This window comes from Thunnus thynnus, chromosome 12 (genome assembly GCF_963924715.1).
Source record: "Thunnus thynnus chromosome 12, fThuThy2.1, whole genome shotgun sequence".
Lineage (NCBI taxonomy): Eukaryota > Metazoa > Chordata > Actinopteri > Scombriformes > Scombridae > Thunnus > Thunnus thynnus.
In genome coordinates this window covers 12,308,960-12,335,590 of record NC_089528.1, presented here as the reverse complement: position 1 = coordinate 12,335,590, position 26,631 = coordinate 12,308,960, and the positions used below count along the sequence as shown (strand labels likewise).

At 39.8% G+C, this 26,631-nt stretch overlaps 1 protein-coding gene across 1 annotated transcript in view; it reads left to right on the top strand.

Annotated features, from left to right (window-relative positions):
* Positions 1–26,631, top strand: part of clstn2a (calsyntenin 2a) — a 169,168-nt gene that overhangs the window by 64,727 nt on the left and 77,810 nt on the right. The window contains exon 2 of the mRNA XM_067605523.1: positions 20,311–20,433. Within this exon, the coding sequence (XP_067461624.1) occupies positions 20,311–20,433 (123 nt within the window). The remainder of the gene's footprint in view (positions 1–20,310; positions 20,434–26,631) is intronic.

The following is a 26,631-nucleotide window of genomic DNA, read 5'->3' as shown; positions in this document are numbered from 1 at the left end:
ATGTTAATCTTAACAGTGAGCTACAGTCTGATTATATTGTTATGGCAGAGTTTCAGCCTGTAGTCTCATTAAGACCCACATTTCAGTTATTATGCACTTTTTCCTCATAAAAAGTTTTCCTTAGTAATGTGAATTCCAAATTATAATGTAATGAAACCTCCCTAATGTAAGCTTGTTTGAAATCACTGTCTCGCTACTTTTGACTGTATCTCTTTCAGCTTCAACCCCATCTCTCAGATGGTGGAATTTGACAATTTTACAGTCATACAATTTCTTTTCAATTTTGAGACCAAGTGCTTCAACAATGCATACACCACTGTGCACACCATTGTGACCAGAGGACTGTTGAGAAACAGTGCTAAAATGACACTTAAAAGCTTTAAACAATCACTCCCAGTGGTGCAGTAGTTTACTAATTCTGTCAGTGTTGTTGAGTTTCAGTGTGTTGGTGTTTGCATGCACATTTGTGTGTAGTAAATGAGTCTTCTGTGGAAAGTGACTGTTTTTCATGCTCATACTTTTCTAAGGGGGCTTATAGGCCCTTTCAGCCATGACTAAAGCTTTTCTCCCGCTTTAAAAATGCCTCTGCCAGCAACTTTAACCTCCCTGGGGTGATTTCTCACTCTTTATCCATGGTGCCATACACGGATTTGCAACTATTTTCCAGCCATATGTTATACCTTTATATTTAAAGTTCTTTGAGCCGGTATTCGCCTTCTGAATTAATTCCATTGCACATTTTTACACACCAAATGAATCTGAATAAATGCTTCCGAAGACGGATAAACTACTGTATAGGTGCTAGAAAATAAAAAAGAAGGAGAAGGTAATTGGAACTGTGAAAACACAGCAATTCCTCAGCCACTGTGTCTCAAGTTCAGCTGAAGAACTTGTTAGCCGTGAACAAAATTAAGTTTGTTAAGGGCACTTTGCAGACACAAGTAGTTATAATAGCACCCACATGACCTGTGACAGCATATTTAATTGTGATTAAGGTGGTGAGTATGTTGGGTAAGAGGCATACAGTACAGTCAGCACCGTATTTGCACAAAAGGTTTTAATGTATCACAAGGACAGCAATTTTTTTATTAATTGAGAGTATGTCTCAGGCCATGTGAATTTTATTGCTTATGCTAAAAATGAGAATGCTTCAGAATGCATTATTGTGCCATCTTCTACACAAAGGGAACAGACTGGACATTTTTAGACCAAGGGTATTTCTGATGCAGTCACTGTGTGCTGCTATGAGCTCAGTTGAGGACACCACAGTGGAAGTAATTTTCTGCTCTCCCCTTGTTAGAGAGCTATTGGAACAGATTTTGTGCTGTAATTGAATCAGACATCTTGCAGCTTGGACAGATATAACAGACTTCCTGCTCTTTTTAATGCATTATTACTCTGGTTGATCTGTAGATGTTAGACGTTCTCCATAAGCAACTGAGCCGAGGGAGCAGCTAAAGCAGGTTGAGGGCAGCTAGTTAAGGAATTGGTGTTTGTTGCGAAAGTAAAAGTCTGAGGAAAAACTGTTTCTGTGTTGATGTTGAAACCTCTTTCTCTGAGTTGGTTTTCCTTCTGATGTTTGACAGTTTGAATATATAGTATTTTAGTAATTGATCACAATAGTTGTTTAGAAGATGATTACAGTATGCATTTGTGCATTTGAAGTATGCACTTCCATCTTTGTCATTGTTATGATTATCGTCGCTATAGCCACCAACCTCCATTGACATCCCATACAGTATGTGTTTTGTTGTCTTTTTTTGCCTGGACTGAACTGCACTCAACTGTCATTCTAATTTCTCCCAGCTTCCTCCTTCGAGGGACATTTAATATAAGTCTTCAGTAGGAACCAAGAAAAAACTCCTGACAAATTGTCAGACTGACAATTGCGACAGGTGACACCTGTTACCTGGTATCAATGACAGGGAGAGAGAGAGTGAAAAAGAGGGATTTTTAAAACTGTTTACTTACCACTATGTGCACTGTACAAAAACATAATTAAGACATACATAATATATTTACATAGGTATAAAAATTACATCAGCACATGTCCAAAACTTGACTGTCCATCTCTTACATAGCAGAGCAGCCCACCCTAAACCCAAATCAGCTGAAAACTTTCCAGGTCATGAGCATCTCTGTAAAAACTGAATTCTACCAGCAGTCTGAACTTCACCATTTTCACAAAAACAGGAACCACATCGACATTCAACGCGTCCTCCACCTTCCTTCTCCAGCTCACATACACCGCCATCTTTGCCTGTCAATGGCTGACATTTGTTCATCTGCTGGCGAGTGTATTTAAAACCACGAATAAAACCCTGTTCCATAAAAACTTCTCAATCTGCTAAAAGTGGTTTCCAACAACAAAAGCAGAGCTGTCAGACAAGGGCAGTCTGAGAAACAGTGAAACACTGTCTCTCTTTGGATACAGAAGGGGCCTTTTCCTCTACTGCAGCGTTAATAACAGACATAAAGGAGTTCACTGCTACAATGCCATGTAGGATTCTCCACTACAAGTCCACATGTCTCTTTGTGAAAGGAGGTTTATACAAAGACCTCCATGCTGGTTTGAAGTCAGGATCTAAGTCCAGATAAGTCCTCCACAGGGTGTCACAGTGCCCATTCAATTTACGCTGATTCAAAGTTTTAACCATCAATTTATACAGTCTTCCCTGAGGCATCCACCAAAGAAGCACCTACAGGGGCGACAGGCTTGAGTAAAGGACGAGAACAATTTTTAAATTCAGGAAACAGTCCAATGGCAGGATATGGGTCAGCAGTGCACCATCACAAAAGTCAGTTAAAGGGAACAGTCATGTCCTGTCAGCTTATGTTTCTAATGTTTCAGTAACTGATTTATGACTCGTGTGGATCTCACTCCCAGCCGAGCAGCCAATCCAACAGGATTGACTAAGTTCTCCACACCAGGTCTTTAGGCCCAGTGAGCAATCTCTGAATAAACTGAAGGCGGAGGGCAGCGTCCCTACTGGCCAGATGGACCAGACCCTGTCCACCCTCCTCCTTAGGAAGAAGCAGGACACTCTGAGGTACCTAGTGCAACCTATCCCAGAAAAAATCAACTAAAACCTTTTGGATGTGTGACAGAAGAGAAGCTGGGGGATCAACGCAGGCCAACCAATGCCACAGAGCAGAAGATACCAAATTATTGATTACAAGGATATGACCTCTTTAGGACATTATAGGTAAAAGCCATTACCATTTTATGAGCCTTCCTTTTTTCCAGACCAAACCTCCAGGTAACCTGAGCCGATCCCTCAGCCTAACCCCCACCGTGACAGCCTCACTCTTCCCCCAGTTTACTCTAGCAGAGGGTATGCAACCAAACAGATTGACAATATCCACTAACACATCAGTATCTTTCTGTGTGTTAACCAGGACAATAACATCATTAGTGTATGCCGGCAGTTTAAGAGACATCACAGTGAGGAAAACAAACACCACTCAGATCATTTCTTAGTTTATGGAGCAGAGGCTTGATGGCCAGAGTGTAGAGCATGCTGGACAAAGAGCAGTCCCTATCTGATTCCCCACTGAACACTGAAAGGAGCACTCAGACCTTTTGACCTTTTCATTTTCAGAACACTTGTAGTGTCACTATACAGAACCTGGATGTTGGCTATGAAACCTGGGTTGAACCCAAAAGCAGCCAAAGTTTGCTATAGATACTGGTGTTCAATCTGGTCAAAACCCTTTTCCTGGTCTATGGAAATCAGACCAGTGTCTACAGCCAATGACCTAGAGACCTCCAAAACATCCCGAATTAAAGTGACATTGTCACTCATCAGCCTGCTGGGCACACATTATGTCTGATCAGTGTGAATGACAGAAGCCATCACTTTTCTGAGTCTGGTGGCCAGGACGTTGGACAGTATGTTGTAATTCGTGAACAGCAGAGAAACAGATTTCCAGTTCCTCAATTCCTGCAGGTCTCCTTTCTTGGGAGAGTGATGACCACCCTCCTGCAGCTCAGAGGCAGCCATCTTCTCTTCAGGCTGTTTGTGACAACTTCCAACAGGTCCTCACCCAACATAGACCAGAAGGTCTTGTCAACAGGAAGACCATCTATACCAGGAGCTCTGACGCTCTGTAAGCTCATCACAGCGGTATACAATTCATAAAGGGATAACTGAGCCTCCAGCTTTACATTGGCTTCAGCATCCACCTGAGGAAGACCAGTAAAGAAGCTGCTGCACACATCTGGGTTTTCTGTTAGTTCATTCTTAAATAGATCTCTTTAATAATTTACTGCAAATTTCCTAATCTCAGAAGAATCTAAGATTGTACAGCCACTTCTGGATTTCTGTCCATTTTTCCTCTCCAGACCAAAAGTATAAAAATATTTGTTTCTAGTGACATTACGAGTGAACTGCTGACACAGCTGTTTAATCTGTGATTTACCAAATCCCACCACTGTTGGACACAGGCAAAATTAGATTTACAGAGTTACATTTTCTGTGGGTAAACCAAAAATATTCAAAAGCTGCTCTAAAAGCCTTGTCACAAAGCAGAGCAGTGTTAAAATGCCAATAAGCACTCTGTAAATGGACATTTTTTTATAAAAACAGAGCAAAAAACAAGACAATGATAAGAGAAGCGCACTGGGTTAATGTGACAGCTTTTAGGCTGACAGTCCAGCCTGGCCAGAGATAACACATTGTCTTTAGAGTGACTCCAGGTTTACTGCCTGTGATTTTTATGAAAAATCCTCCAAACATCTGATAACTCATGTGCTTCAGTCAACTGTTTGAACCTGCGTGATGAAGCAGGATGAGGCTCTTGGTCTATCTCTAGATTTGGATTTTCAGTACAGTTGAAATCAACTCCTTAAAACAAATACTCGTCTCTACTACAGTTGCTAATGGTATCACACAAGACATTCAGTACTGCTATTCTAACCACCCCATTGGTAGGCGCATAAACACTAATAAAAACTATTTTAACATTTTCATACTGAGTTTTAACCTTCAATAAACAGCCCTTAATCATTTCTTCCACTTCACAGGAAGAAGGCAAGAAACTCTTGAAAAACACAATCCCCACTCCTCCACTACAGCTGGACTTATGGCTCAAAATGACTTCCCCCATTACATCCCCCAGTCACTTTCATTATCTATATTATTATGTGTTTACTGAATCAATATTACATCTGTTTTCTTCAACTCGATCAGCTTAAAGAAAGCAGCTCTTTTAATATCATATCCGGCTCTGTTTGAGTTCAAATTGCCTATTTTGAATTCATGCATGGCGAGAGAGAAGCTTGAGAAAAAAACAACAAGAGAAGAATATAACAGGAAACACAAGTTCCTTTGTTTAAACATCAGCAGCAGCACCAATTATTCGTGATTTACTTTAAGTATTACTTTTTTCAAATGATAAATTTCCTGTTCTGTCAGGACATCATCTCCAAAGTTTCCTGATATTTTTGTCGGAGGCCTAGCTGACTCAACAAATAGTTTCAGGTCTGAAAAGTGATGCTCTACTTTCACAAGCCTGAATCCCTTAGTTCCCTGCAGAAACTTCTTGATATCAGCAGGAGAGTACTGACTCTGCTGGTCCTCTTGGGTCAGTGAGAAATCACTTTCTGACTCCGCAAGGGATTTTCCAGCTTTTGTCCCTTCAGTGACTTTAATGGCTTTTGGCTTTTTCTACTCTGGACAGTTTCTGAATTTTTCCTCTTTTTTGAAAGCTTTAACAATTCATCATCAGATATATATTTGGCTTCAATAAAATCCTCACACACTGACAGATTATCATGTACTTTTTCATTTTGTTAATTATCAGTTACAGTAGCTGTGTTTTCTGAACTGCTCTCACACTGAGTCTGTTTATGTTGGGTTTTTTTGACTCTTTCTCTTTGACTATGTCAGCCTGCTTGCTATCCTTTCCCTGTCGCTAATCATTGCTCTTAACTGGCACCTGCAGGGGGTTCACTGCCCGGGGGGGCCATGTGCAGCCCCAGTCGCTCTGCATCCACCACGACCAAAACACTTAATGGTCTCAGACGTGGCGAAAACCATGTAGTTGAACCTGTCTATTTTACAGTGAAAAAACAGATTAAGATCATCAGTGTTATCTTTGAGAACCATGAAAACCTGCCCACAGTGACACACCACATTATTTGAGCAGGGGCGATTTGCTGCCCAAAGAAAACATTTTTGTTGGGGAGATGAACTGTCTGTACTGTGACAGTTCTTCAGCCAGCACTTCATTTTTAATGGATGGGGGAGCATTAGAGATGGTTATCTTTCTAGCCGGACTAACCAGCAGGAGAACAGGAGTGAAAGTGTCTTGAATGACTACCACTAACTTTGTCCGCACTATCCAGCAAGATAACAATAGCTCCATTCATGCGGGAGTCAGACTTCACGTTGCTGCAACCCATCACCTCTTCAGCCGCTAAGGTAGCCTCCTCCACTGAACAATTTACTGCTGGCACAAGTATGATTGCATGATGGCGTGTCAGCTTCTCAAACTCCGCAACACCCTCTACAACGGGCATACTGGCCAACTGAGCCGGTAGCCATGCTACCAAGGCAAACTACACGCTGAAGCACACGCTGCAACTCCACGCTCCACTCACTCCGCCGTTCTCTCAGAGAGAGAGAGAGAGACAGAGAGAGAGGGCAAAAGAAAGACACAGTTAAGTGGGTTTAGATGACAGATTTACCGTGGCAGACAGTGACAGAAGATCTGAGACAGATGGTAAGAAAAGTTAAAGAAAAGTTAGAGACAGTCAGACACACAGCTGAGATGTGAATCAGCAACAAAAAGGATATGAGAGGCAGCAACCAAATAGATGTCTGCCACAGCACAACTTTCATGACTGGTCTGAATCAAGTGATGTGTCTCTCACCCAGTGTGGTGTCAAACTAACCAACCTGATAGAACTTGTCCTCTTTGATTTGGTGATCTTTGACCTGGTGTGACAAAATGGATTCAGCAATGACAATGACAGTCACTTAGTTAGCTACTTAGCCAGATGTAGGATTGGTGTTTGCATTTATCAGAACATTTAATTGAATTCCAAACTATTATCAAAGCTGCATATTGAATCCTAATCCTTTCAAATCACTAGTCTGAATACCTTTAGCTGTCACCATTTGCAAGCCAAAAGTTTAATTTTAGCTTAATGACATTAAGATTAATTAGCACAGATTATATACTCTGCCACCAGTGATATCTGTCATTTCAGAAAAGTAAACTAACTAATTAACTAAATAACTTCCATCATTTTCACATTGCTACCCTCTGACTGATGCACAGTATGCAGTACGGTACCAGCACCTTTTTTCGACTGAGGAGTTCACTTTAAAACAGTGAGAAGAGAACAGATAAAAAAACAACGAAAAAAACCAAATACAATCTCTCATGTGACTGTTGTAACTTTGGCAGAAAGTTGTAGGTTCATGTAGCACCCAATTTTATAATAGTATTAGGCTGATTGAGAAAATATGCTTTTAGGGCCTAAACAATTTCCAAATAACTTAAATTATGAGTAAAATTAAACAGCAGAAATTAAATGCCATGATGTGACTTATTGATGCTTGATTAATTCTTTAATCTTGTCACATTAACACATATTTCCCAGAGCAGTAGCTGATGGAGACTCACACTGATTTGCATTTTATCAATTCTTCAGAATTTCACCTCCAAATTGTGCAGCAGTCGGATGGAACCGTAACTACTGGCAGTCACAAAATGGAGCAGACTGTCCAGATTGCTTCCTGTTGGTATCAACACACAGTCAGCATAGCTGGAGATATCAGGGGCTTCTTTTCACCCCATCAGAGGAAACCATCTGCTGCCATTTTTGGCCATAAAATACTTCACAAAATTTGTAGATTGAAACTGCCTGATTGAAGGGTTCAACAAAACAAAAACAAATTATATCAAAAGATATAATTACATACAAGCATACAAAGTTATTGTGGTGATATAAACTAGATGTTCACAGCATTAAATTATTTCAATTATACTGTCAGTTTACGTCAAATATTTTCTTACTATTTCGCATGATGAACTGGCATGGCTGTTTTTTTTTACTATTCTCCCAAATGTCTTTCATTTAACTTTTCCACACCATATAAATCTCTTCAAACTGTCAAAATGTGTTCTCAGTGATCACACTCTTTAAAGGTGCTATATATAAGAATGGCCTCAGTCTGTCCTGTCTCGTAGTACCACTTTGTACCTCAAGAGTACCTCCAGTCTGCCCTCAGTCTAACATGAGGGGATGAAGAAGCCTACTGTTAAGAGTGAATCTGTGCTATGATGTTGTCAAGATATCAAAATGTTATGGAGACATTAGAGCCAGCAGTAAATTACCAAAGAGTTGCACAGATCAGTTCATCAGATCATGTTCTCCCTGGTATGACAACAAATGCTGACTGGCCGATCATCTCAGGAGTTGGGCTGCTAGCAGCTGAGATGACCGGCTGGTCTCATCCGGCCAGCAGCTCTAAAACATCTCCAAAAACGCTGGTGCAAATTTCCAAACAGGTGTTATTTGGATAAACTGACCACATATTGGAAGTCTAAATGGTTACTTTCTCACCAGAAAAAATATTAAAACTTAATGAAGTGACATAATAATGGTCCTGGATTACACAACTATATTATACAGCTTTTAGCATGGCTCAAAATCTCCCCCATCGCTGCCGGTTGCTTGGGGCAGCTCTATGTCTTTATCCTCTCATGTTAGACTGAGGGCAGACTGGACACTACGGTTACTCACTATTGCCTCTTGAGGTACAAAGTGGTATTATGAGACAGAACAGGCTATTCTGGGACTATTCTTACATAAAGAACCTGCTTTGCATTTAAAGTGTAAAAAAAGTCTTATAATAAAGGATGCAAAAGAAGACAAGAACAGATGGAGGAATCACTCACTCTAGCCAATCAGGGCGTGGAATTTCCATTCAAAGTTTTTTGACGTTTAGCAGATTGTTGCATTTGAAGTGAGTTGAAATAAGTGCAAATGGTAGACTGTTTACATTGGTTGATCATCACATGAAGCCTGAGTCTCCAGAGTAGAACTGTTTCTAATTCAGTCCAGTCACACTGCCATCCATTTCTCCTCACCTTGGCTCCTCTAGTCGCCTGCTGCTTTCTGTTAATGGAGATATCACTCCCTCCCTCCTCCTCCTTCCTATCCCCTTCTCTGTTCTCTATTTGTTGCCCTTTCCCTCCACTCCATTTTCACTTCACTTCTTTCAAATCCTTCTGTTGTGCCTCTTCATTGGCCCACTCAGTGAAACTAATCGACAGTAAGCCATCACTCAGAGCACTCTGCATCTCTTTTTCTGCAGAAACTAATCAGAGCCATTGTTGGTTATCCAAGACACACTGCCTCCCTCTCTCATTGTACTGTAAATCAACAAATGATTCATAACAAGCAGAAGAGAAGACAAGGAGGAAAAACAAATAAGGTTTATTATTGAGTGAAATTCTGAAAGGCAGGCAGAGTTTCTTTAAGCAAGGCTTAATATTTCCTTATAGTTAATGCCAAGCAGTCTAAAGGCAAACAACTGACATTTTGAGACTCCCCGGGTATCGCATCAAGAAAAGCCACAGCTGAGAAAAAACATAATTGTGGAGTTAAACATATTGGAATGTGTGCTTAAAGGGGGCCTATTATGCTTTTCCGTATTTTCAGTCATATATATATAATGTTACAATGTTGGATGTTCATGTTAAAAGTGGCTGACATGTCAAATAATGAGGTAAACATATGTAGAAGTAATCCCTGTGAGCAAAAAGCACCAGCTTCAGACTGCTCTGAATACTTGGTTTCCAATGGTTTTTTCTAATTTCAGCCTGAGCTGATGCCAACTTGTGACAGATTTCTTTATATGGGCATCTGCTTGATGCACAGCCCCTGAGTTCACTGCTCCACTACACTAACATTATGGCATTTTTCCATTGTTTTAGGGGTAGTCTTGCCGAGCCATGACTCGAGTTCAGCTGGCAGGCTGTGAGTGTTTGTCTATTACACAGCACAGCAAAGCAAAAGCAAAATGTTGGGTTTGGGTCGGCAGTAAGTTAACACAACTCTGATACGGCCACCCCTCTGCAACTTCCAAAAAGCTGGCCAATCAGATCAGAGAGGGCTCATCAGGAAGGGGGCCTTAAAGAGACAGGAGCTAAGACTGTCTGTTAAGAGACAGAGGCTGAACTGAGGGGATGCATAAAGGGCCACTATAAGATAAATAAGGAGTTTTTTGAACTGTGAATTATGCAAAGCTACTCTTGTGGTGTCCCAGAATAAAAATATAGAGCTGGAAATGAGCATAATAGGTCCTCTTTAAAGTGTAATTACACAGATTACTTTTGTTTGGAATGGACCTACTTAGTTTAATTTACAATTTAATGTAGCAAAGTGATAAATTAAGTATAGACTTGTCATCTTCCTTAAAGTACATCAAAAGTCCCATAATTCTTTCAGAATGTCATGCTTTCATAAGCTGAATGCTACTCTGATGTTTGAATGATGGTAATATTTAGTGTTATGTGGTAAGTCTTTCACAGTTATTTTATGCCTCGTGTCTTGAGCCTCAAGGTTAGCCTTTAATTTGTGATGTACTGTAGCTTTTCTGTTTGATGATTCTTAGACTGGTAAATCCCATTTAAACCTAAACAACTGATTTTCGGACACTTGAGGGCAGCAAAAACAAGCTGTGAACAAAACAGTGACATATGATCACTTTTTAAGTTGATATGGTGTTAGCAAACATCTGGATATTTACACGTATATAGCATTCAACATATGTGTTCATTCAGAGTCGAGTTTGTGTCCACCTGATTCAGTATTCACTCTCCTTTTAGCTCTGTTCTGGACCTCCACCATCTCCTGATGGGTCATCAGCTGCTAAATGCTGGACAGTGTTCACCATTTAGTCGCTAACTTCGTATGTATGCTGTTTGGTGCGGGACAGGTAGCATTCAGTCGACTATAAGAGCTTTTTCACTAAAAATAGCTGCCTACTGTGTCCACAAACATCTCCTTTCACACACAAGTATTCATGTGATCCATCATTAAACATAAATTAAATTCATTATAGTCACTTTAAAGACAGCAGAGCATGGGTTGCCTTTCTCTCTGTTTTGGATGTGGATAATTGATTTCTTTCCTGTTCAGAATTGTTGTCATTTACTGAAACAACTCCACACACTCACCCTCAAGTCCCCATAGGATTCTACTGACTCATCAGATCCACCAGAATTAGAAACCTGCTGCGTTTCATCTTATGCTTACAAAGAGATACATACGACCACAGACCACTAACTTCCTATTCCCTCATTCCTTTCTTCCTCCTTTTCTCTTTCTGTGATTATTTGTATTTCTCTCTCTTTTGTCTTCCAGTAGTAGGTAAATCACTTTTTTTTTTTTACTTTTTTAAATTTGTTCTCATTAGTTTTTTTTCTGTGGCCAGCCCCTACAGTCTGCTCTACAAACACATCCACTCTGTCCTCAGATATACTCAAATAACTGCAGTTATGGAGGTCTATAAACTTTGCACCGCTATGTGCAAAATATTTGATGCCAATTAAACAAAGTGTCTTTGTTCCTTTGTTCCTTTGTTTTGATGCAGTCCACAACAGACAGGTAAAAGGAGGGAGCTGTACGTTGCAGAGCAATTATGACACATCTGTGTCTCACATACTGTTGTTCAGATAGGAAAGCAACCTCCAAATTGTCTTGATGGGATTGTGGGCAAAGCCAAATTAAATCAAAAGGGGGGAAGAGGAGGGGTGGGGGCTTTATGGCTCATGGATGGTGGAAATGAGAGTTTATGGCCCCTTTAATTAGTTGTTAAGAAAAAAACAACATTAAAAACAACAACACAGCCTGTACAAGGAGGAAGGGTCCTGGGAGAGAGTGAGTGGGAAGAATTAATGTTCTGAAAATGACCCACTGGCCAGCTCCAACCTGGTTCTGCTTAAAGTGCAGCACTTATATGCAGCAGTCAATATACCTAATTACTGCATCTTGCACTTGAGCACTGGGACTGTAAAAGTCAGAGTTGATGCTCATAGTACTTATGGACCTAATGTAATGATTTTGTCCCCCGCCTCTCTCGGGTGCTACTGCTGTTGTGGTTGGTTCCCTTCTCGGCCATTCCTGTAATGCATTTAACTGTTATGTTACTGCACATGTCAGTGTTTCTCAGTGCTGGCCTCAAACACATTTATGAATTGTCAACAAACTGTGTGTTTTGCAAGCAAGTTGTAACTTCAGGTAAGAATGCTTTCTGGTCTTTGAAACAAAAGAAAAATCAATTGAAGTGTCCTGACAAATAAAGAAGTGAAGTAAAGAAAAAGTTAAAAAAGTAATTAACCTTGTGTTGTGTATTTTGGTTAAAGCTGCATTAATTTATTGACATATTATGACCTTATAAAGTAATGACGGGGAAGTTTTAGCAAACAATTGCCTATTTACATATCCAAGAGACATAGAGCAACATTAGCATTCATTATCATGTTTCTGTCCACCTGACAAACTCTTGAGAAAAATATCTGGCTCTTTTGCTGCTAAATGCTTCACTATGTTCACCAGCTTGTCTCTAACTTTGTGTGTGTGCCATCTGGTGCTTGGCAGGTAGCGTACATTTGGATTTTTAGAGCTTTTTTGGGTTTGTCACTACAAGTGAGCCCTTTCACATTATAGTCATTTGGTTCATTTTAAAAATATTTATTGGTATTAGTGCAGCTTGAAGGAGAGTATCTTACACCCCACAGTCGCTGATTGACAGCAAACTAAAATATAAAGTTACTCTTGTATTTCTGTTTTACATTTACAATTATGTTAAATCAAAACATTGACTGCTGGCCAGTACTTAAAGATGCCCTCCAGAAAGGTTGAAAGACTCTGCTCAGAATAATAATTTGTAACTGTGGGTTTTCCACAAAAAAAGTCCAATTACCCCATTAAAACCATAAAGAATACATCTACTGCCTCTCCCTCACTGAAAATTACAAATAAATATGCAAATATTTTTCTTTTCAAAAGATGGATTGCCAGACACAAGATGTCTCCTAATTCACTGAAAAGCTGAAAAGTCCATTCTCAGTGTTTGTGCACTGGAGGCTTCAAGTTTCCACATCACACTTTACATATGCAACGTAAGTTGCATACTGGACGACAACTGGCTCAAAACTAGTTGTGATGTCACAAATCTTGTTCATAGGCCCGCCCCTTAAACTCAGATTTTCAGTGAGTGCAGAGAAACTTTCCCCCTTCAGCAGATGAATGTGAAAACAGTCTTCTAGTGTCAAACTCTTCACATATATCATTCTGCACAGTGAAGCTCAAACATCCAACTGAAGGAACAAGAAGAACAGAGAGATCTTTGAGCGGAGAGGGACTTTAATATTGTCCTCTACATTAGTAAGAAGGTACAGTGCAGTTGCCTTAATTGACACCTAACATTGACATCTTAGGTTGGTGGAGGGATATTTTTTCCCTGCATACACTAACAAGGGATTAAAGATTTTATCACATACTAATGATCTCTGGCCCCATGCTGTAAACTCCACAAAGAGGTATTGTAGTCACTTACTTCCCTCTCTGACAGCAATCAGTGATATCGAAAGAATTATATTGGGGATATTTTCAGACACACTAATGACTTGGATTGAACTTGTCCATCTCGTCTGCTCATGCTGTGTTATAACTGCTACACATAATTAACTCCTACATAGCCTAGATACTAAGATGCCATCAGTTAATCTTAGAAGTGTGGTATGAGAATCACCGTTTACCACTGAAGCAATTATCACCTCCTAACTGAGCTGAATGGATATGAATCTGCAGTTTCAATTCTCAGACCACTTTTTATTATGAAACTAACAGCATCATAAACACTTTCCCACATGGACACATCACTATAAGAGACAAGTCTAGGATGAGATGATTTGTTTTAACTGCCTCATTAGAGGAAGGAAGAAAAACACTATGATTAATTATCGCATTACCCATCCTGTGTCAGAGGAGAATCTAAATTTCTAAGTTTCCTCAAATACAGAAAACTAATATGTAATCCCCTTTGTGAGATAAATTATTTTAAATTCTCTCACCTGATTGTAATTTCTGTAAAATTATTATACTGTCAGTTAACAATAGTACCAAATTCATGTTCTGTTAATGAAGCTGGAAAGAGAAATTAGAGAAGGGCTTTATCTCTGCTTGACAATGAGAGAATGTATGAAGACCACACCATAAGTGAACAAAATTTTAAATTCATCTTTCTTTACTATTTTTACGATTTTTACCATTTGATTTACTTTAAGATATCTCTTTACAATATTTTTTGTGAGAGAAGTCATCACTGATTGCCTCATAAGATATCTGTTGCAGCCTTTTTGTACTAATTCTGTTATACATCTGAAATTATTTGATGACATTTTTCTGTTATTTGATAGTTGACAGAAAAGCATGACAAGAAAAAAGGGAAGAGAAAGGGTGATGACATGGGACAGATGGGCTACTACTGTTGACATTGTTTTTTTTATTTTTGTGACCTTTTACACTTATTGGATGGTTTTGACAATAAAGAGAGACAAGGAGCACAGGGTGCATGAGGAAAATGAAACGTGGCAAAGGTCTCCATCCACTTGGATCAGAGATCGGGACGTTAACGTTGATACTGCTGCTGGGTCTTTCCATACATGCGAGGGATGGAGCCCCTTTCAATCAGTGCTATAATTTAATGATGTATGATATCTAGCATGTAATGTCTCCAATAGGAATTCAATTTAATATTTTTAATAGGAAAATAAATTGAGGGATTTGTAAAGGCCTATAGGCAGTTGCCTATTCTTCATACAGGAAGTGATAGCTATGCCTCTCTTCTATCTTTGATTGCCCCATTTTCCCTGACTCCCTTCCCCTATTATCTCCCCCTCCTCACCCCACCCCTTACCCACTGCCTCCAGTATCGCTGCTTCTGCTACTTCCTTTTTTCTCTTTTACTTTCATCTCTGTGTTAACCCTTTTCTTTCTCCCTCTTTTCATTCACTTTCCTCACGTCCCCACATTTTATAATGACGTGCTCTCATTCCCTCTTTTTATGCAGTATGTCCATCTGTATTAGCTACTTTTATCCCTGGTTTTGAGCAGCAGCAGCTTATAGGATCTACAGTCACACAACGAGTCACCCATTATCGCAGAGCTGTGTTTTTCTGAGGACACTGTATAATTATCTATCTGTGTTGGTGCATGGGCATTTAGGTCTGAGGGTGAACGTGTGTGTGCCCACCCAAGATTAATTACCACTCATTCTATCATTCTACCAAGGGTTCATCATTATTCTGTTACACTACTGAAATGCTGTTGCGGTCTGTGGTATTGTTTTCATCCCTTATTTTTCTATTCTTGGCTGCCTGTTACTGATTTACTCCACTTCTTTCATCCTCCTCTCTCACATTTCTATCATGTGCGTAGTGTACATTATCTCACTTTCCCCCTGTGTTGCCTGGTGGTGCTCTACTACTGCACTGGCGTTATTATGATTTACTGTAGGGCTCTTTTTTTGTGAATCCTGCGGCCATTACTGCATCACAATGATCCATCCAATAACCATCTGCACTTAAATACCATTACACTACCAGAAATAAAATAAAATAATTTAAAATGTAGTGTACTTTAGTTAGATTTTCCCTTTTATATGCAACGCTGATTGCTGACAATCTGAGGACAAAGTAGTTGCCTCCTCATTGCGATCTTCACTGACTTGAAGCGGAAGTTATATGGCATCAGACTTATGTTTGGCCAGAGTTGTTGAAAAGAAGATTACATTTGCAGATGTTGCTCCAGGTTACCCAGTGCTTTCGCACTCAGTCAATCAGTCTCCGACACGCCCGTTGATTTGCTGAAACTATGTAGAATAATAAATTATAACCAACAAGTGTGATCATAATCACAGAGGTTTCTGAGGTTATTTCTGCAGCAGCCTGGTTGTACCAGCAGATCTGGCGTGCTTAATTGTGTTTTAACAGAGCAGAACATGACTCCAATTAAAGACTGTAAATGGAACAGATACCTGCCGTCTTCTGATGGCTATGAAGAGAATCACTAGGGTAAAGGCCGTCAGAATAGACCACTAGCTGTTCTGGACAGAAAGAATCTCTCATTAATTTTTATTCCATCTTTTGGAATAAAAATTTTTTTTTTTTAATAAAAATGTTTTTCTCTGTGATCACATGACAGCTAGTTGAAGGATGTAGAAGGACCTTCACTAAATTAAGTGACCAAAATATTGTGCTGCTCCAAGCAGGTTGGCAACTGGCAATTATTGAGACACAATTACATTATATTTCTTCTTCATTTTTTATACCTCTTCTTTTTTGTCACATTATTTTCTCCATCGTTTTAAAAATACTTTTTACCCTTTTTATGATATACATATCTTTTATTTTCATTTGAACTTGTGCTTTTCTGTCTGTGATGGCACTTTGTACTGTAAATTAACTTTCTTCTTCTTGTTGTATCTATGGAAAGATTACTCTATTCTACTGCAACAAATGACATCATAGTAATCAAATGAAGGTCAGATCAGAAATTGATTAGACATGACTTGACTTGATCAATACATTGATGGAGCAGTAACAAAGGGTCTCTTAGGATATGAGTTGGGACCCAAATTAAATACAGATTATCAACAGGCGGTGTCTCTACAGTAATATGTTTTCATGTATCTCAGTCCCAAGCGACGGCACCAGCAGATATTTTGATTTTAGTACCACAATGGACAAGTTGACTGCAGTAATGATATTTACAGGAAATCTTGTTATTGGGTTTCTGTGTTCACATTACTGTCATATCAGATTTTACCCAGTGCCCTTCTGGATCCACTTTTAGACTGTTTGTCCTAGTAAGTGAATTAGTCCATAATGTGCAGTGTGATGCTGTAGTGCTGTAATGGTTGCAGATGTTAGGAAATGACCAGAGACAACCATAGATGTTGCAGTCAGTGACACTTATTAAAGGAGGAACCACACGCTACAACAATTTTCAGTATCAGAAATAATCGTATGGAAAACTGTGTGGTATATGCTTGTAGCAGAGCTGACTCTTGATTTTTTTCTCTTTGAATTCAAGCTTACCTCAAGTTTTGTTTCATTGCTGTGGCTCAGTACTGGGAAGACGGGGATGAATACCTTGAACGCATCACTAATGGCTTTACGGTACTACATGTCATGAAAGCCATTTTGGAAATAGTCCATTTCCATGGTCTGATGTGTGCTCTTTCTACAAAACAGCTCTTATATTAGACTCCCTTTAAAGAGGCACAGCTCTGCTGCCTCAACCGCCACCCAGTTTGTTTGGGATAAATGTAAGACCTTGAGCCAGAAATTGAACCTGCCATCCATGAGTAAACTGCACTAGCTGTGGGCTGCTATTAAACTTACTGAAGACATCTTCAAATGTAAATGAAATGCTGTGTGAGCATGATGTTAAACATGTATTTACGGTGGCACAGGAATGAAAAATCACTAGAATAAGGCCAATTTGTATAGTCTATTATAAAGTTGCCTCAGCAGTTCAATCTGTTATGGTCTTGGTTTTGGAGAGTCTCTTTATAAGATCATTTCAGTTCATTTCATATCTGCTTTTCACAAAAAAATATATAGTTTCACTGCTGAATAACACCGAAGAGTAAATCCAAGGAAAGCCGTAAGTAAAAGGAGTAAGCTGCACCTACAATACGACATAAAAGTGTGTGTGCTAGTGTGCTTTAATCTACTGATTTTCAACCATTATATGTAAAATATTCCAGGTGTAAATATATCTAAACTCCACTTGAACGCAGACCTCCACTCTTCTTTCCACTTTCCAGCAGAGCAGAGTCCTGCTGTGTGTTGCAGTGCTTTCTATCTCCTGCATGAGCATGAGATGAGACTCCTAGTATGAATAATGTCTTCCCTTGTGGTTCTCTTTTGCTCCCTATATATCCACTCTCTACTCTCTCACAGCAGGGCGAGAGTCTCATCTAAAATGATCAGTAGGCCCTTGTCATAGGATTGAAGGAGTAGAAGGCAAATGTTCAGGAGAAGTAATGCACCAGCGAAATGATCTCCTATTGTTGACTAATTAGTGTGGTTTACGTTGTTATAACCAATAGAAACCACTGAAAAGGCATTTAATGTTATAAAATGTGATCTAGCACTTTTCCCACTTCCTAAAAAGTTTTTACATTTGGTTCTCACTTGACACTGCTGCCTTAAATCTTTCCACTCACAGCAGTTTCTTTATAGCTTTAAATTTCCTTTGTGCAGGCATAACACTCACTTCCTGTTTTTCTTTGACCCTGTTATATCAGCACAGTATCGTGACAAGCGGGGGAGAAAATGGAATAGTAGGACAAAACTACTGAAATTTGTCCAAACAGATGAAACGCTGTGAGAAGGTTTTAGGAACAGTTTGAAGCATTTTAAATCGCTGCCAGCTGGACATGTCATCTGCTCATTGGCATGAGACAAAGCTTTCCTCTTCAGTGGATTGAAAGGTCAAGTTGACATCCCAGCTCCCAGCAGAGAGTGACACTTGTACACCAGAGACGTGTGCATACTGTATATGTGTGTGTCAACAAAAGTGCACATGCACATATGGTTGTTCTTGTGGCTTATGCATCGGTCTCTATCTACTTGTGAGGTCCCGCCACGAGAAAGTGGAAGGAAGTTTAATTTACGCTGGCAGTAATTACGTGTGATGGTGATCTGCGTTAATCTCTAGCTCATCTTCTCGACTATTCAATCACATTTGTGGCACAGTTGTTAGATTCTCCATTTTGCAGAACACCACATAGAAAAAAGGAACAATAAGAAAGCACTAGAGAGAGGGATGATGGTGCTGGAGGAAGGGCAGAGATGTAGAGGTCAAAACACAGCTTAACACAGAGTTGGGTATAGATTCTGTAGTTCACTGTGGCAGTATGTCTGGGTTAAGAATACAGTTTAGAACTGTGTCACTAAAAATAAAGGCTGGTGGATACAACAAAGATTTTCTGGACTACTGAGACTAATGTTTCCCCAACTAAGTCAAGATAGAAGATTAAAGCTTTGCTGGTGCTTGATGTACAGCGAATCATCAAGCACAAATGGCAGTGTAGCCATTGGTGAGGAGACACATGACTGTCTACAACCTCCCCAGGCCAACAGAGAGAGTTATCAGTGACAAGGGGGTTATTTACTAAACACCTGCAATTTCTGAACTTACCTGGGTATTTACTAAGACTGCAAATGTAAGCCCAGCCATTCATCCGTTCATCTGATTTGCATAAAGTGCAGCTAAAAAAGATCTGATGGCAGACTGTTGTGATACATGTTTCACCTGTCTGGAGAGTAATGGAGCGTGTGTAGAGTAGAGTGGTTTCTGCCGCTGAACTTGAAATATCGGTTGAAGGGGACACACTTCTGGAACTGCAAATGTGCTCTCCTTCCTGCCAGAGGAAGCGTGGGCCATTAAAAGTCAGGAAAAATAGGCAGGAGGGACCTGAGGGAAACAGAAAGGTAAAGTCATGTGAAAAAAAAACAGGCCATTGCATCACTGCACTTTTGTCTTTTGATGTGGTGCTGAACTGAGAGCTCAGCTAAAGGAACTTTGTAATGCGTCATGTAAATTGTGTTTCTCTCTCTCTCTCTCACTGAACTGACCTGGCTATAGCTTCTCAACCTCCGTATATGTATGGAGATTTTACACCTGCTTTTCCCAGTTTCCATAGAGGTTAATCTGCGGTGATAAATCGGGTGCAGTAGATATTTCTATAAATTTCCATTCCCTCCTGCAATATTTGGTTTAAAGGGGTAACCTCTAAACAAGGACACCTTAAAATACATATACTGCATGTGACCAAACGTGGTGCCGCTTTTCTTCCATTTCACCTTCCTTTAGTAAGTAAGGACAAACAACAACAATTTAGCTCTTAAGTGCATAATAAAGGACAACACTGTGAGTACAAAAAAAGGGAAAATCAATATTTTTTCCCCCACAATACTCACCCTCTGACTTTCATTAGTCAGTCTATCATCTGTAACAACCTCAGAGATCAATCACAAACCACGGTGATGATCACAACTTAATGTTTGACTTCTCTGTCCTCTTGGAGTGACTCGGCCCATTTAGATACACTGATGAACACAAGGGGAAAAAAGCATGTGAGTTACAATAACATCTCTTAGAAAACTGCTATAAAGTCAAATGCGCAAGTAAAAAGTAAAATTATAAAGGGAGACAGTAACATTTATGGTATTTCATCCTTTTTTCCTCCTCTTCCTTCTCTTCCACAGTCAACAAGCACAAGCCGTGGATAGAGACGTCTTACCATGGTGTGATCACAGAGAACATGGACACGGTGCTGCTGGACCCTCCACTTGTAGCTCTAGACAAGGATGCCCCGGTCCCCTATGCTGGTAGGAGAGACACACAACAACACAGAGTACACAGAAAAAACGTCTGCTGTATTTGCACACTGAGATGAACACACATTTAGAAAAGTATACAATAAGACGCATGCAGTGTAAACACCCTCCCACACATACACACCCTCTGACACACACATTAGACAAGGATGCCTCAGTACTCTGTGCAGGCAACTGTGGCAACTTCACACCACAGGACAAAACTGATGATCCAACAGTTCTCTGTACTCACTGTTTGTCATGGAGACTGAATTCCATTTATCACCCTTAGCAAAGCAAAACAAACGATTTTCTCTTTTTTTAAAGAGTGCTGTCATCTCATCGCTGCTTAAATTAGGCACCACCAGTATATGATTAAATATGAACATTCATAAAAATTCCAAAATACATTAACTTTAAACTTTCTTGACTTCAGTGGTGCTGTTTTATATGAAACCTGGGACTAGGGGGTGAGTTGTTTTAAACATCCAATAAGAGGAAGATGGAGGCAGATGGAGGAAAGACAACTGACTGATTGAAGCTGTGGTTTATGAGAATGCATTTATTTTCATCATCTTGTCAGGTTTCGAGTTAACATACATCTTCATCACTCCCCCGACAGGGATCTATTTAAGGCTTCCTCTAATTGTGACTGCGTGTCATCCTTTTTCTTGCTGCTAAATTGGCCCATTTTACCTGTCCAAAAGAATGTTCTCAAAAGATTTTCCTGCATGCCATGTCATCTTTTCATGATGACAATGTTAATTTTTGAACCTAAATCTTAATCAGACAAAGTGGAGCGGGCCTTTTATTTCAGACATTCATGTCTCCTTTAATTAGGCTTTAGACTAAACGATTTGCATAAATTGTGGATTAAGGCTGCAACTAAAGATTATTTTCATTATTGATTAATCTTCTGTTTATTTTCTCGATTAATCAATTAATCGTTATGTCTATAAAATGCCAAAAATTTGTGAAAAGAGACGGTGGGTGACGTCCTCAAATGTCTTGTTTTAGTCCAACAGTCCAAAACCCAAAGATATTCAGTTTACTATCATGCACGACAAAAAAAGCAACAAATTCTCACATTATAGAAGCTAAAAATAGCAAATATTTGGCATTTTTGCATAAGCAAATGACTGAAATGATTATTCCATTTTCAACGCTCCCTATTATGGATCCCAGCTCCAGTTATATTTAATTCCAAATTTATTTATCTCTTTTCAGATTGTGCTATTTTGCTATATGCAATGTAGCCTCACTATAGATATACATTTCTAATGTTTTTTTAATCCTAACTACAATGTATACATTCATGTTTTAACTCATGTAAATTGATGCCTAAATCAAAAAATTACTCTTTAGAAATGCATCATCATACAGTGCAAAAACACAGTAAGCTTGAACTGAGGGGTTTATACTCAGGATTTAGTGGTAGTATTAGATTTATAGATGGTCTGCATTCATTGTTTCACAAGTTTCGGTTCAGCGTATTCAGTGCAGCTTTAAGAAAAAAAGGTTTCCACAGTTTAATGGAACAGTAAAAATTCCCTGAATAATCTGTGAAAAACAGCTCCAGGACAACATTTCTTCTGTTTAACTTTTTATTGCTGCTCAGATGCCACCCAGCCATAATGGTTTTGTTAACACAGTTGTTGGAAGCATAGTGCTGACTGAACCCCAAAGCTGTGTGGTTGAGTCACAGAACAGGTACCCATGTTATAATGACAGCACAATATCATTATAAACCTCATCTCCAGATGATTGTTTCAGATGTTGATTGTGTTGTCTAACAAGAGCAGAAATCAGACAGCCGTCACGCAGGTACAGCGGTGCTGACAGTGACAGGAAGGAGAGAGCTGTTATAATTAGACAAAGTATTCTGAGACTCAAAGGCAAACAAAGAGGCTTTTTGGCAGCTAATGCTTAACAGCTCATTATGGTAAAATGGCTCCTATTAATCCCAACGCTGACAATCATGGAAAACTGATACTCAGCTATTTTTGGCTGGACCGCAACAGCAGGACCAGCCCTACACATGCGGTTGTACGTGACTCACTGAGTAGCTGAGTAGCTGAGTGATGAAGTTACACCATTGGTCGGCTGGCCGAGTGTAAGAGTTTCCCTATTGGCTGTTGCTCTTTCAAAATGAATCGGCACAAACAATTTTCCATTACGTCCTCAGGGGGCGTTTACAGCGCTTCCACTCACCCTATTTACACATGACTAATATTACTTTGAAAAACCTTTATTCATTTTTAACAGGTTCACAATTTACAAAACAAAACACGTACATAAGACACAAATCCCAAATACAATGAATAGATATTACTTGGGGACCTCATGCAATTTAGAAATTACCGGCCACCCACTTTTGTGCAGTGCGGCACATTCGCATCAGACAAGCAAAGTCTGTATTTTACTTGAATCTATTGACTTTATCCCCCCAGACATGCATGACAACATGACAGGCTGCAACATTTTACAGTCTTGTCTGTAAATGACCTGAATACATTACTGTAATGGAAACAGAGGACAGCGTGATGCAGAGCAACTGTGTTTCCTGCTCCAAGCTCTCAGCCCCTCTGTTAAATGCAGCAAAGTTGGCTAAAATCCTCTTTAAACAGAAACATACCAGCGTCTGTGCCATCTCCTCCTCTACTGTCCAGTATGATCGACTCTTCTGCTGACGGTGCTGTCAGAAGTTGGCAGGAGAGATGCTCAGTGGTGTGTTTGGATTTTATAACTCAACTACTACCAGGACACACACTTTTTATTCCTCTGATGTTTTCACATCACAAGCGATGAACAACAGCATCTAAACACAAGTCTTGGAGGTAAAACATGAGACTCATGTAGGCTTTTAAAGAATTTTACAAATTACGGACATGGCAGATTTACACTGGATTAAGACCACAGACGACCGCCGCAATTATTACAAATTACTAGAGATTGCAAGGCATGAGGGAGAGCACACAGTTAAAGGAAAACTATGCAGGATTTGTCAGTTGGTGTTTGTAAACACACAGCATTCAACCAAAGAAAATCTTGGTAGACTAAAATGGTACATAATCTTCAACTAGTCGATTAGTCGCGGGTGGGTGTAACGGGACAGAGTGGGACACAGTACACACATTTCTCTGTTCTGTATTTCTCTGTTTTGTGTCTTCAGGTTAGGCTAACCCATTGTTGCTAACTTTGGAGCTAACCCCCTTCACTTTTCCAGCATCTAGGGAAACAACAGACGTGACTTTTTAGCATTTATTAATTGACACACTGTAGTCTGTACTGTACATTTACTGCCAGACTGACAACTTACTACTGACCTTTTCCTCTGCCCCGCTCGCATCCACTGTCACTTCTCTGCCCCTCACTCTTTCCCACTCGCTACGCAACCATACTCCTTAACGGAGCCACGCTACCAATAGTTTCCCAGGCAATGACAGAGGTTGACTTACGTACCGGAACAGCGCTGCACAGAGACTCCCAAATGCTATTGATTTCCGAATGAATGGATATTCATTCAGAAATCAAATATTAAAAAATATTTTATTGGCCTGGAGGGGGTTCTCGTTGTGTCATTATGGAGAAACACAGATTCAGTAAACGTTCAGTACGTTCAGTAAACTTTGAGTACAGTTAGACCCAGCGGTCTCCATTAGGTTGGGTGAGTTCAAAGTTGTGAAAACAACAGAGACAGAGAGCAGAGCGGAGCACAGGAGAAGATAGACTTAAGATAGAGTGGAAAGTAGGCTATTGTTGTTGCAACTGCATTTATAACATTTGTTTTGACTCAAACGTAGCTGAACCATGTCATGTAATATTCTGCTTCAGTCCACTACAGAAAATAGTATTTAACATCCAGGAATTCACATTATAGACACTACCACTGACTATCCCTGTAACAAATTGGCCACAATTTTGCACACCCAAACACGGTCCAGCCATATACTAGGTTATGTAGTCTTGTTCTCCCTCTATTTTCCATTTTTGATTTTGTTTTAATGCTACAACCTTTTTTTTTCTTTTTCAATGTTATGTGTGAGCTGTTCTGTAAATAATGGAAAAATACGGCTGCCCTTGAAGAGTGTGAAACAGTCAGTTTAAAGGCTCTTTTTTTCCATTTTCCTCACAGGTCCTTGTATTGTACAAATACTGTACAGTGTAACCCAAATAATGTGGCATATGTACTGTATATAAAAATTTAATGATCCCTTGGAGGGGAAAAAAATTAACAGAATATATCACGGAAAAATATCAACTTAATTCATCTTTTATTCATATCACAAATGTGGATGCTGAATATACTCCTTACAATACAAAGCTCAACTTAGTAATCAAATCCTATGTGAGGAGCAGTGAAGGTTTAATGGCAAAACAAAACAAGCAGGCAGACAAAAGAGGAAATTAAATTTGATTGTCTTTCTCAATGATTAACACTTGGTTTGTTGAGTTGACAAGGTCAAACCTGGTGAAATATCATTTGAGAGGACCAGCAGAGCTGTGCTCTGGCTGCTGACTGGTGATACTTCTCTCCTTGAATGTTTTTCATTGCATGGGATCTAATGAATGAAACCCTCACAATAGCTACCAAGGAGACTCAGAAAAAATGGCCATCAAAAGAGCAGCTCTGTCCCAATTTATCTCCCTTTGCAATTGTCTTCTGCTACAGTTCTCCCTCTGTTTTGCACAAACTCACACAAACGCCCCTCCCCTTCTTGGAGTCTCTGTCTAGCTATTCTTTTAAATCTTTATCTCAATGCGTTCCTCTGTTTATGTCTTTCTCTCCACCTAGTGCCACATTTCTTCTTTCTCAATCCTTTCTCCTCTTCTCCATCCCGACACCTTGCTCCTAGCAAGCCTACAGTGTGTACAGGCAGTCGCTTATGCATTACAGACACTCTCATCAATCCTGGTTTTGTTTTACTGCAGAAAGGAGTAGGCTGTCCTTCTGGCTTCCCATTAATTGTAGTGTGGGAACGCAGACCAGGATTGTTTAGTACTTGCCTATTTTCTCCTCTCCCCTCATCCTTTATTTCACCTCCAATTCTTTGGCCTTCCATCAGTAGTGCTTCTCATAACATCTCATCCCCTCACTTCTTACCTCCTCTCACCTTTTTATCTAAATGTTTTTTCTCTTTTTCTTCCTGTCTCTCATTCTGTCCTGCCCTCTCCTGCGGCCCCACATTTCACTTTGATGTAAACTACCCACAGTGGGCCTAACTTGAACATTATACGCTGAAACAGGCATCCTGGAGATAAATTATTATTACTGCATGCCATGATGGCATTCTCTATCCTCTGCCCCCCCAGCGCCTCCCTCGGAGCAAAGGTGTGTGGGTAGAGGAGTATGTGCTGATCGAGCGTTCTCAATCAAATTAGCATGAGGTATGGTGGCAGTGGACTCGGGGGTGCTGCGAGGCAAGCAGGCAGTTTCATTTGCTTATTCTTTATCTCAAGGCCACAGTCAACAGGCACAGATTCTCCCCATTCATCACGGTACCAGAATAATGTGCTGTGGTACAGTGTTTCCTCTGCAGAACTCACATGGGGTAAAGGAACAAAAGTAGTAGGGAAATGGTAGAGAAAGGGAGAATGGATAGCTGAGAGAAAAAATGGAAGAGACATATGGACAATGAAAATGAGAGAGGGTCATCACAAGCAGCGGCCATGAAGAAACATGAACAATTATTCCCATTGGTTGGAAATTATTATTTGTATGCATGTGGGTGTGTTTGTTTAAACTATAACTCTCAGCATTTAATAGTACTCAGTAATATTGTTGAATTTAATGCGTTTTAAGTGTGAGTCACTATGTTTCGTTGATACTTGATCATCATCATCCATTTTATCCCTCATATTTAATGAATTCTTTATCCATATTCACTGCACTGTGCATCATCAGTCCAGTAACATCTTGTCTATACCTGCTGTGTAGTGAAAGTAGCACATCAACAATGCAGCAGCTGCAGTCATCCGTTAGTGTCTATGCTGGATGCTTTCAGCTGCACTGTTGTCAGCTTAGACCTGTTTTGACATGGTCACAGTCCAATACATAATCACTGCAAGCCCCTTGAAGCATATGTGTGATTGTGATATGAGGCAATGCAAATAATACAAATAAAATTGACTTTGACACCTGTAGTTATGCACATAAGAAAATAGACCTGAAGACTCTTTATGCGACTGACAAATGTAACAAGGATGTAC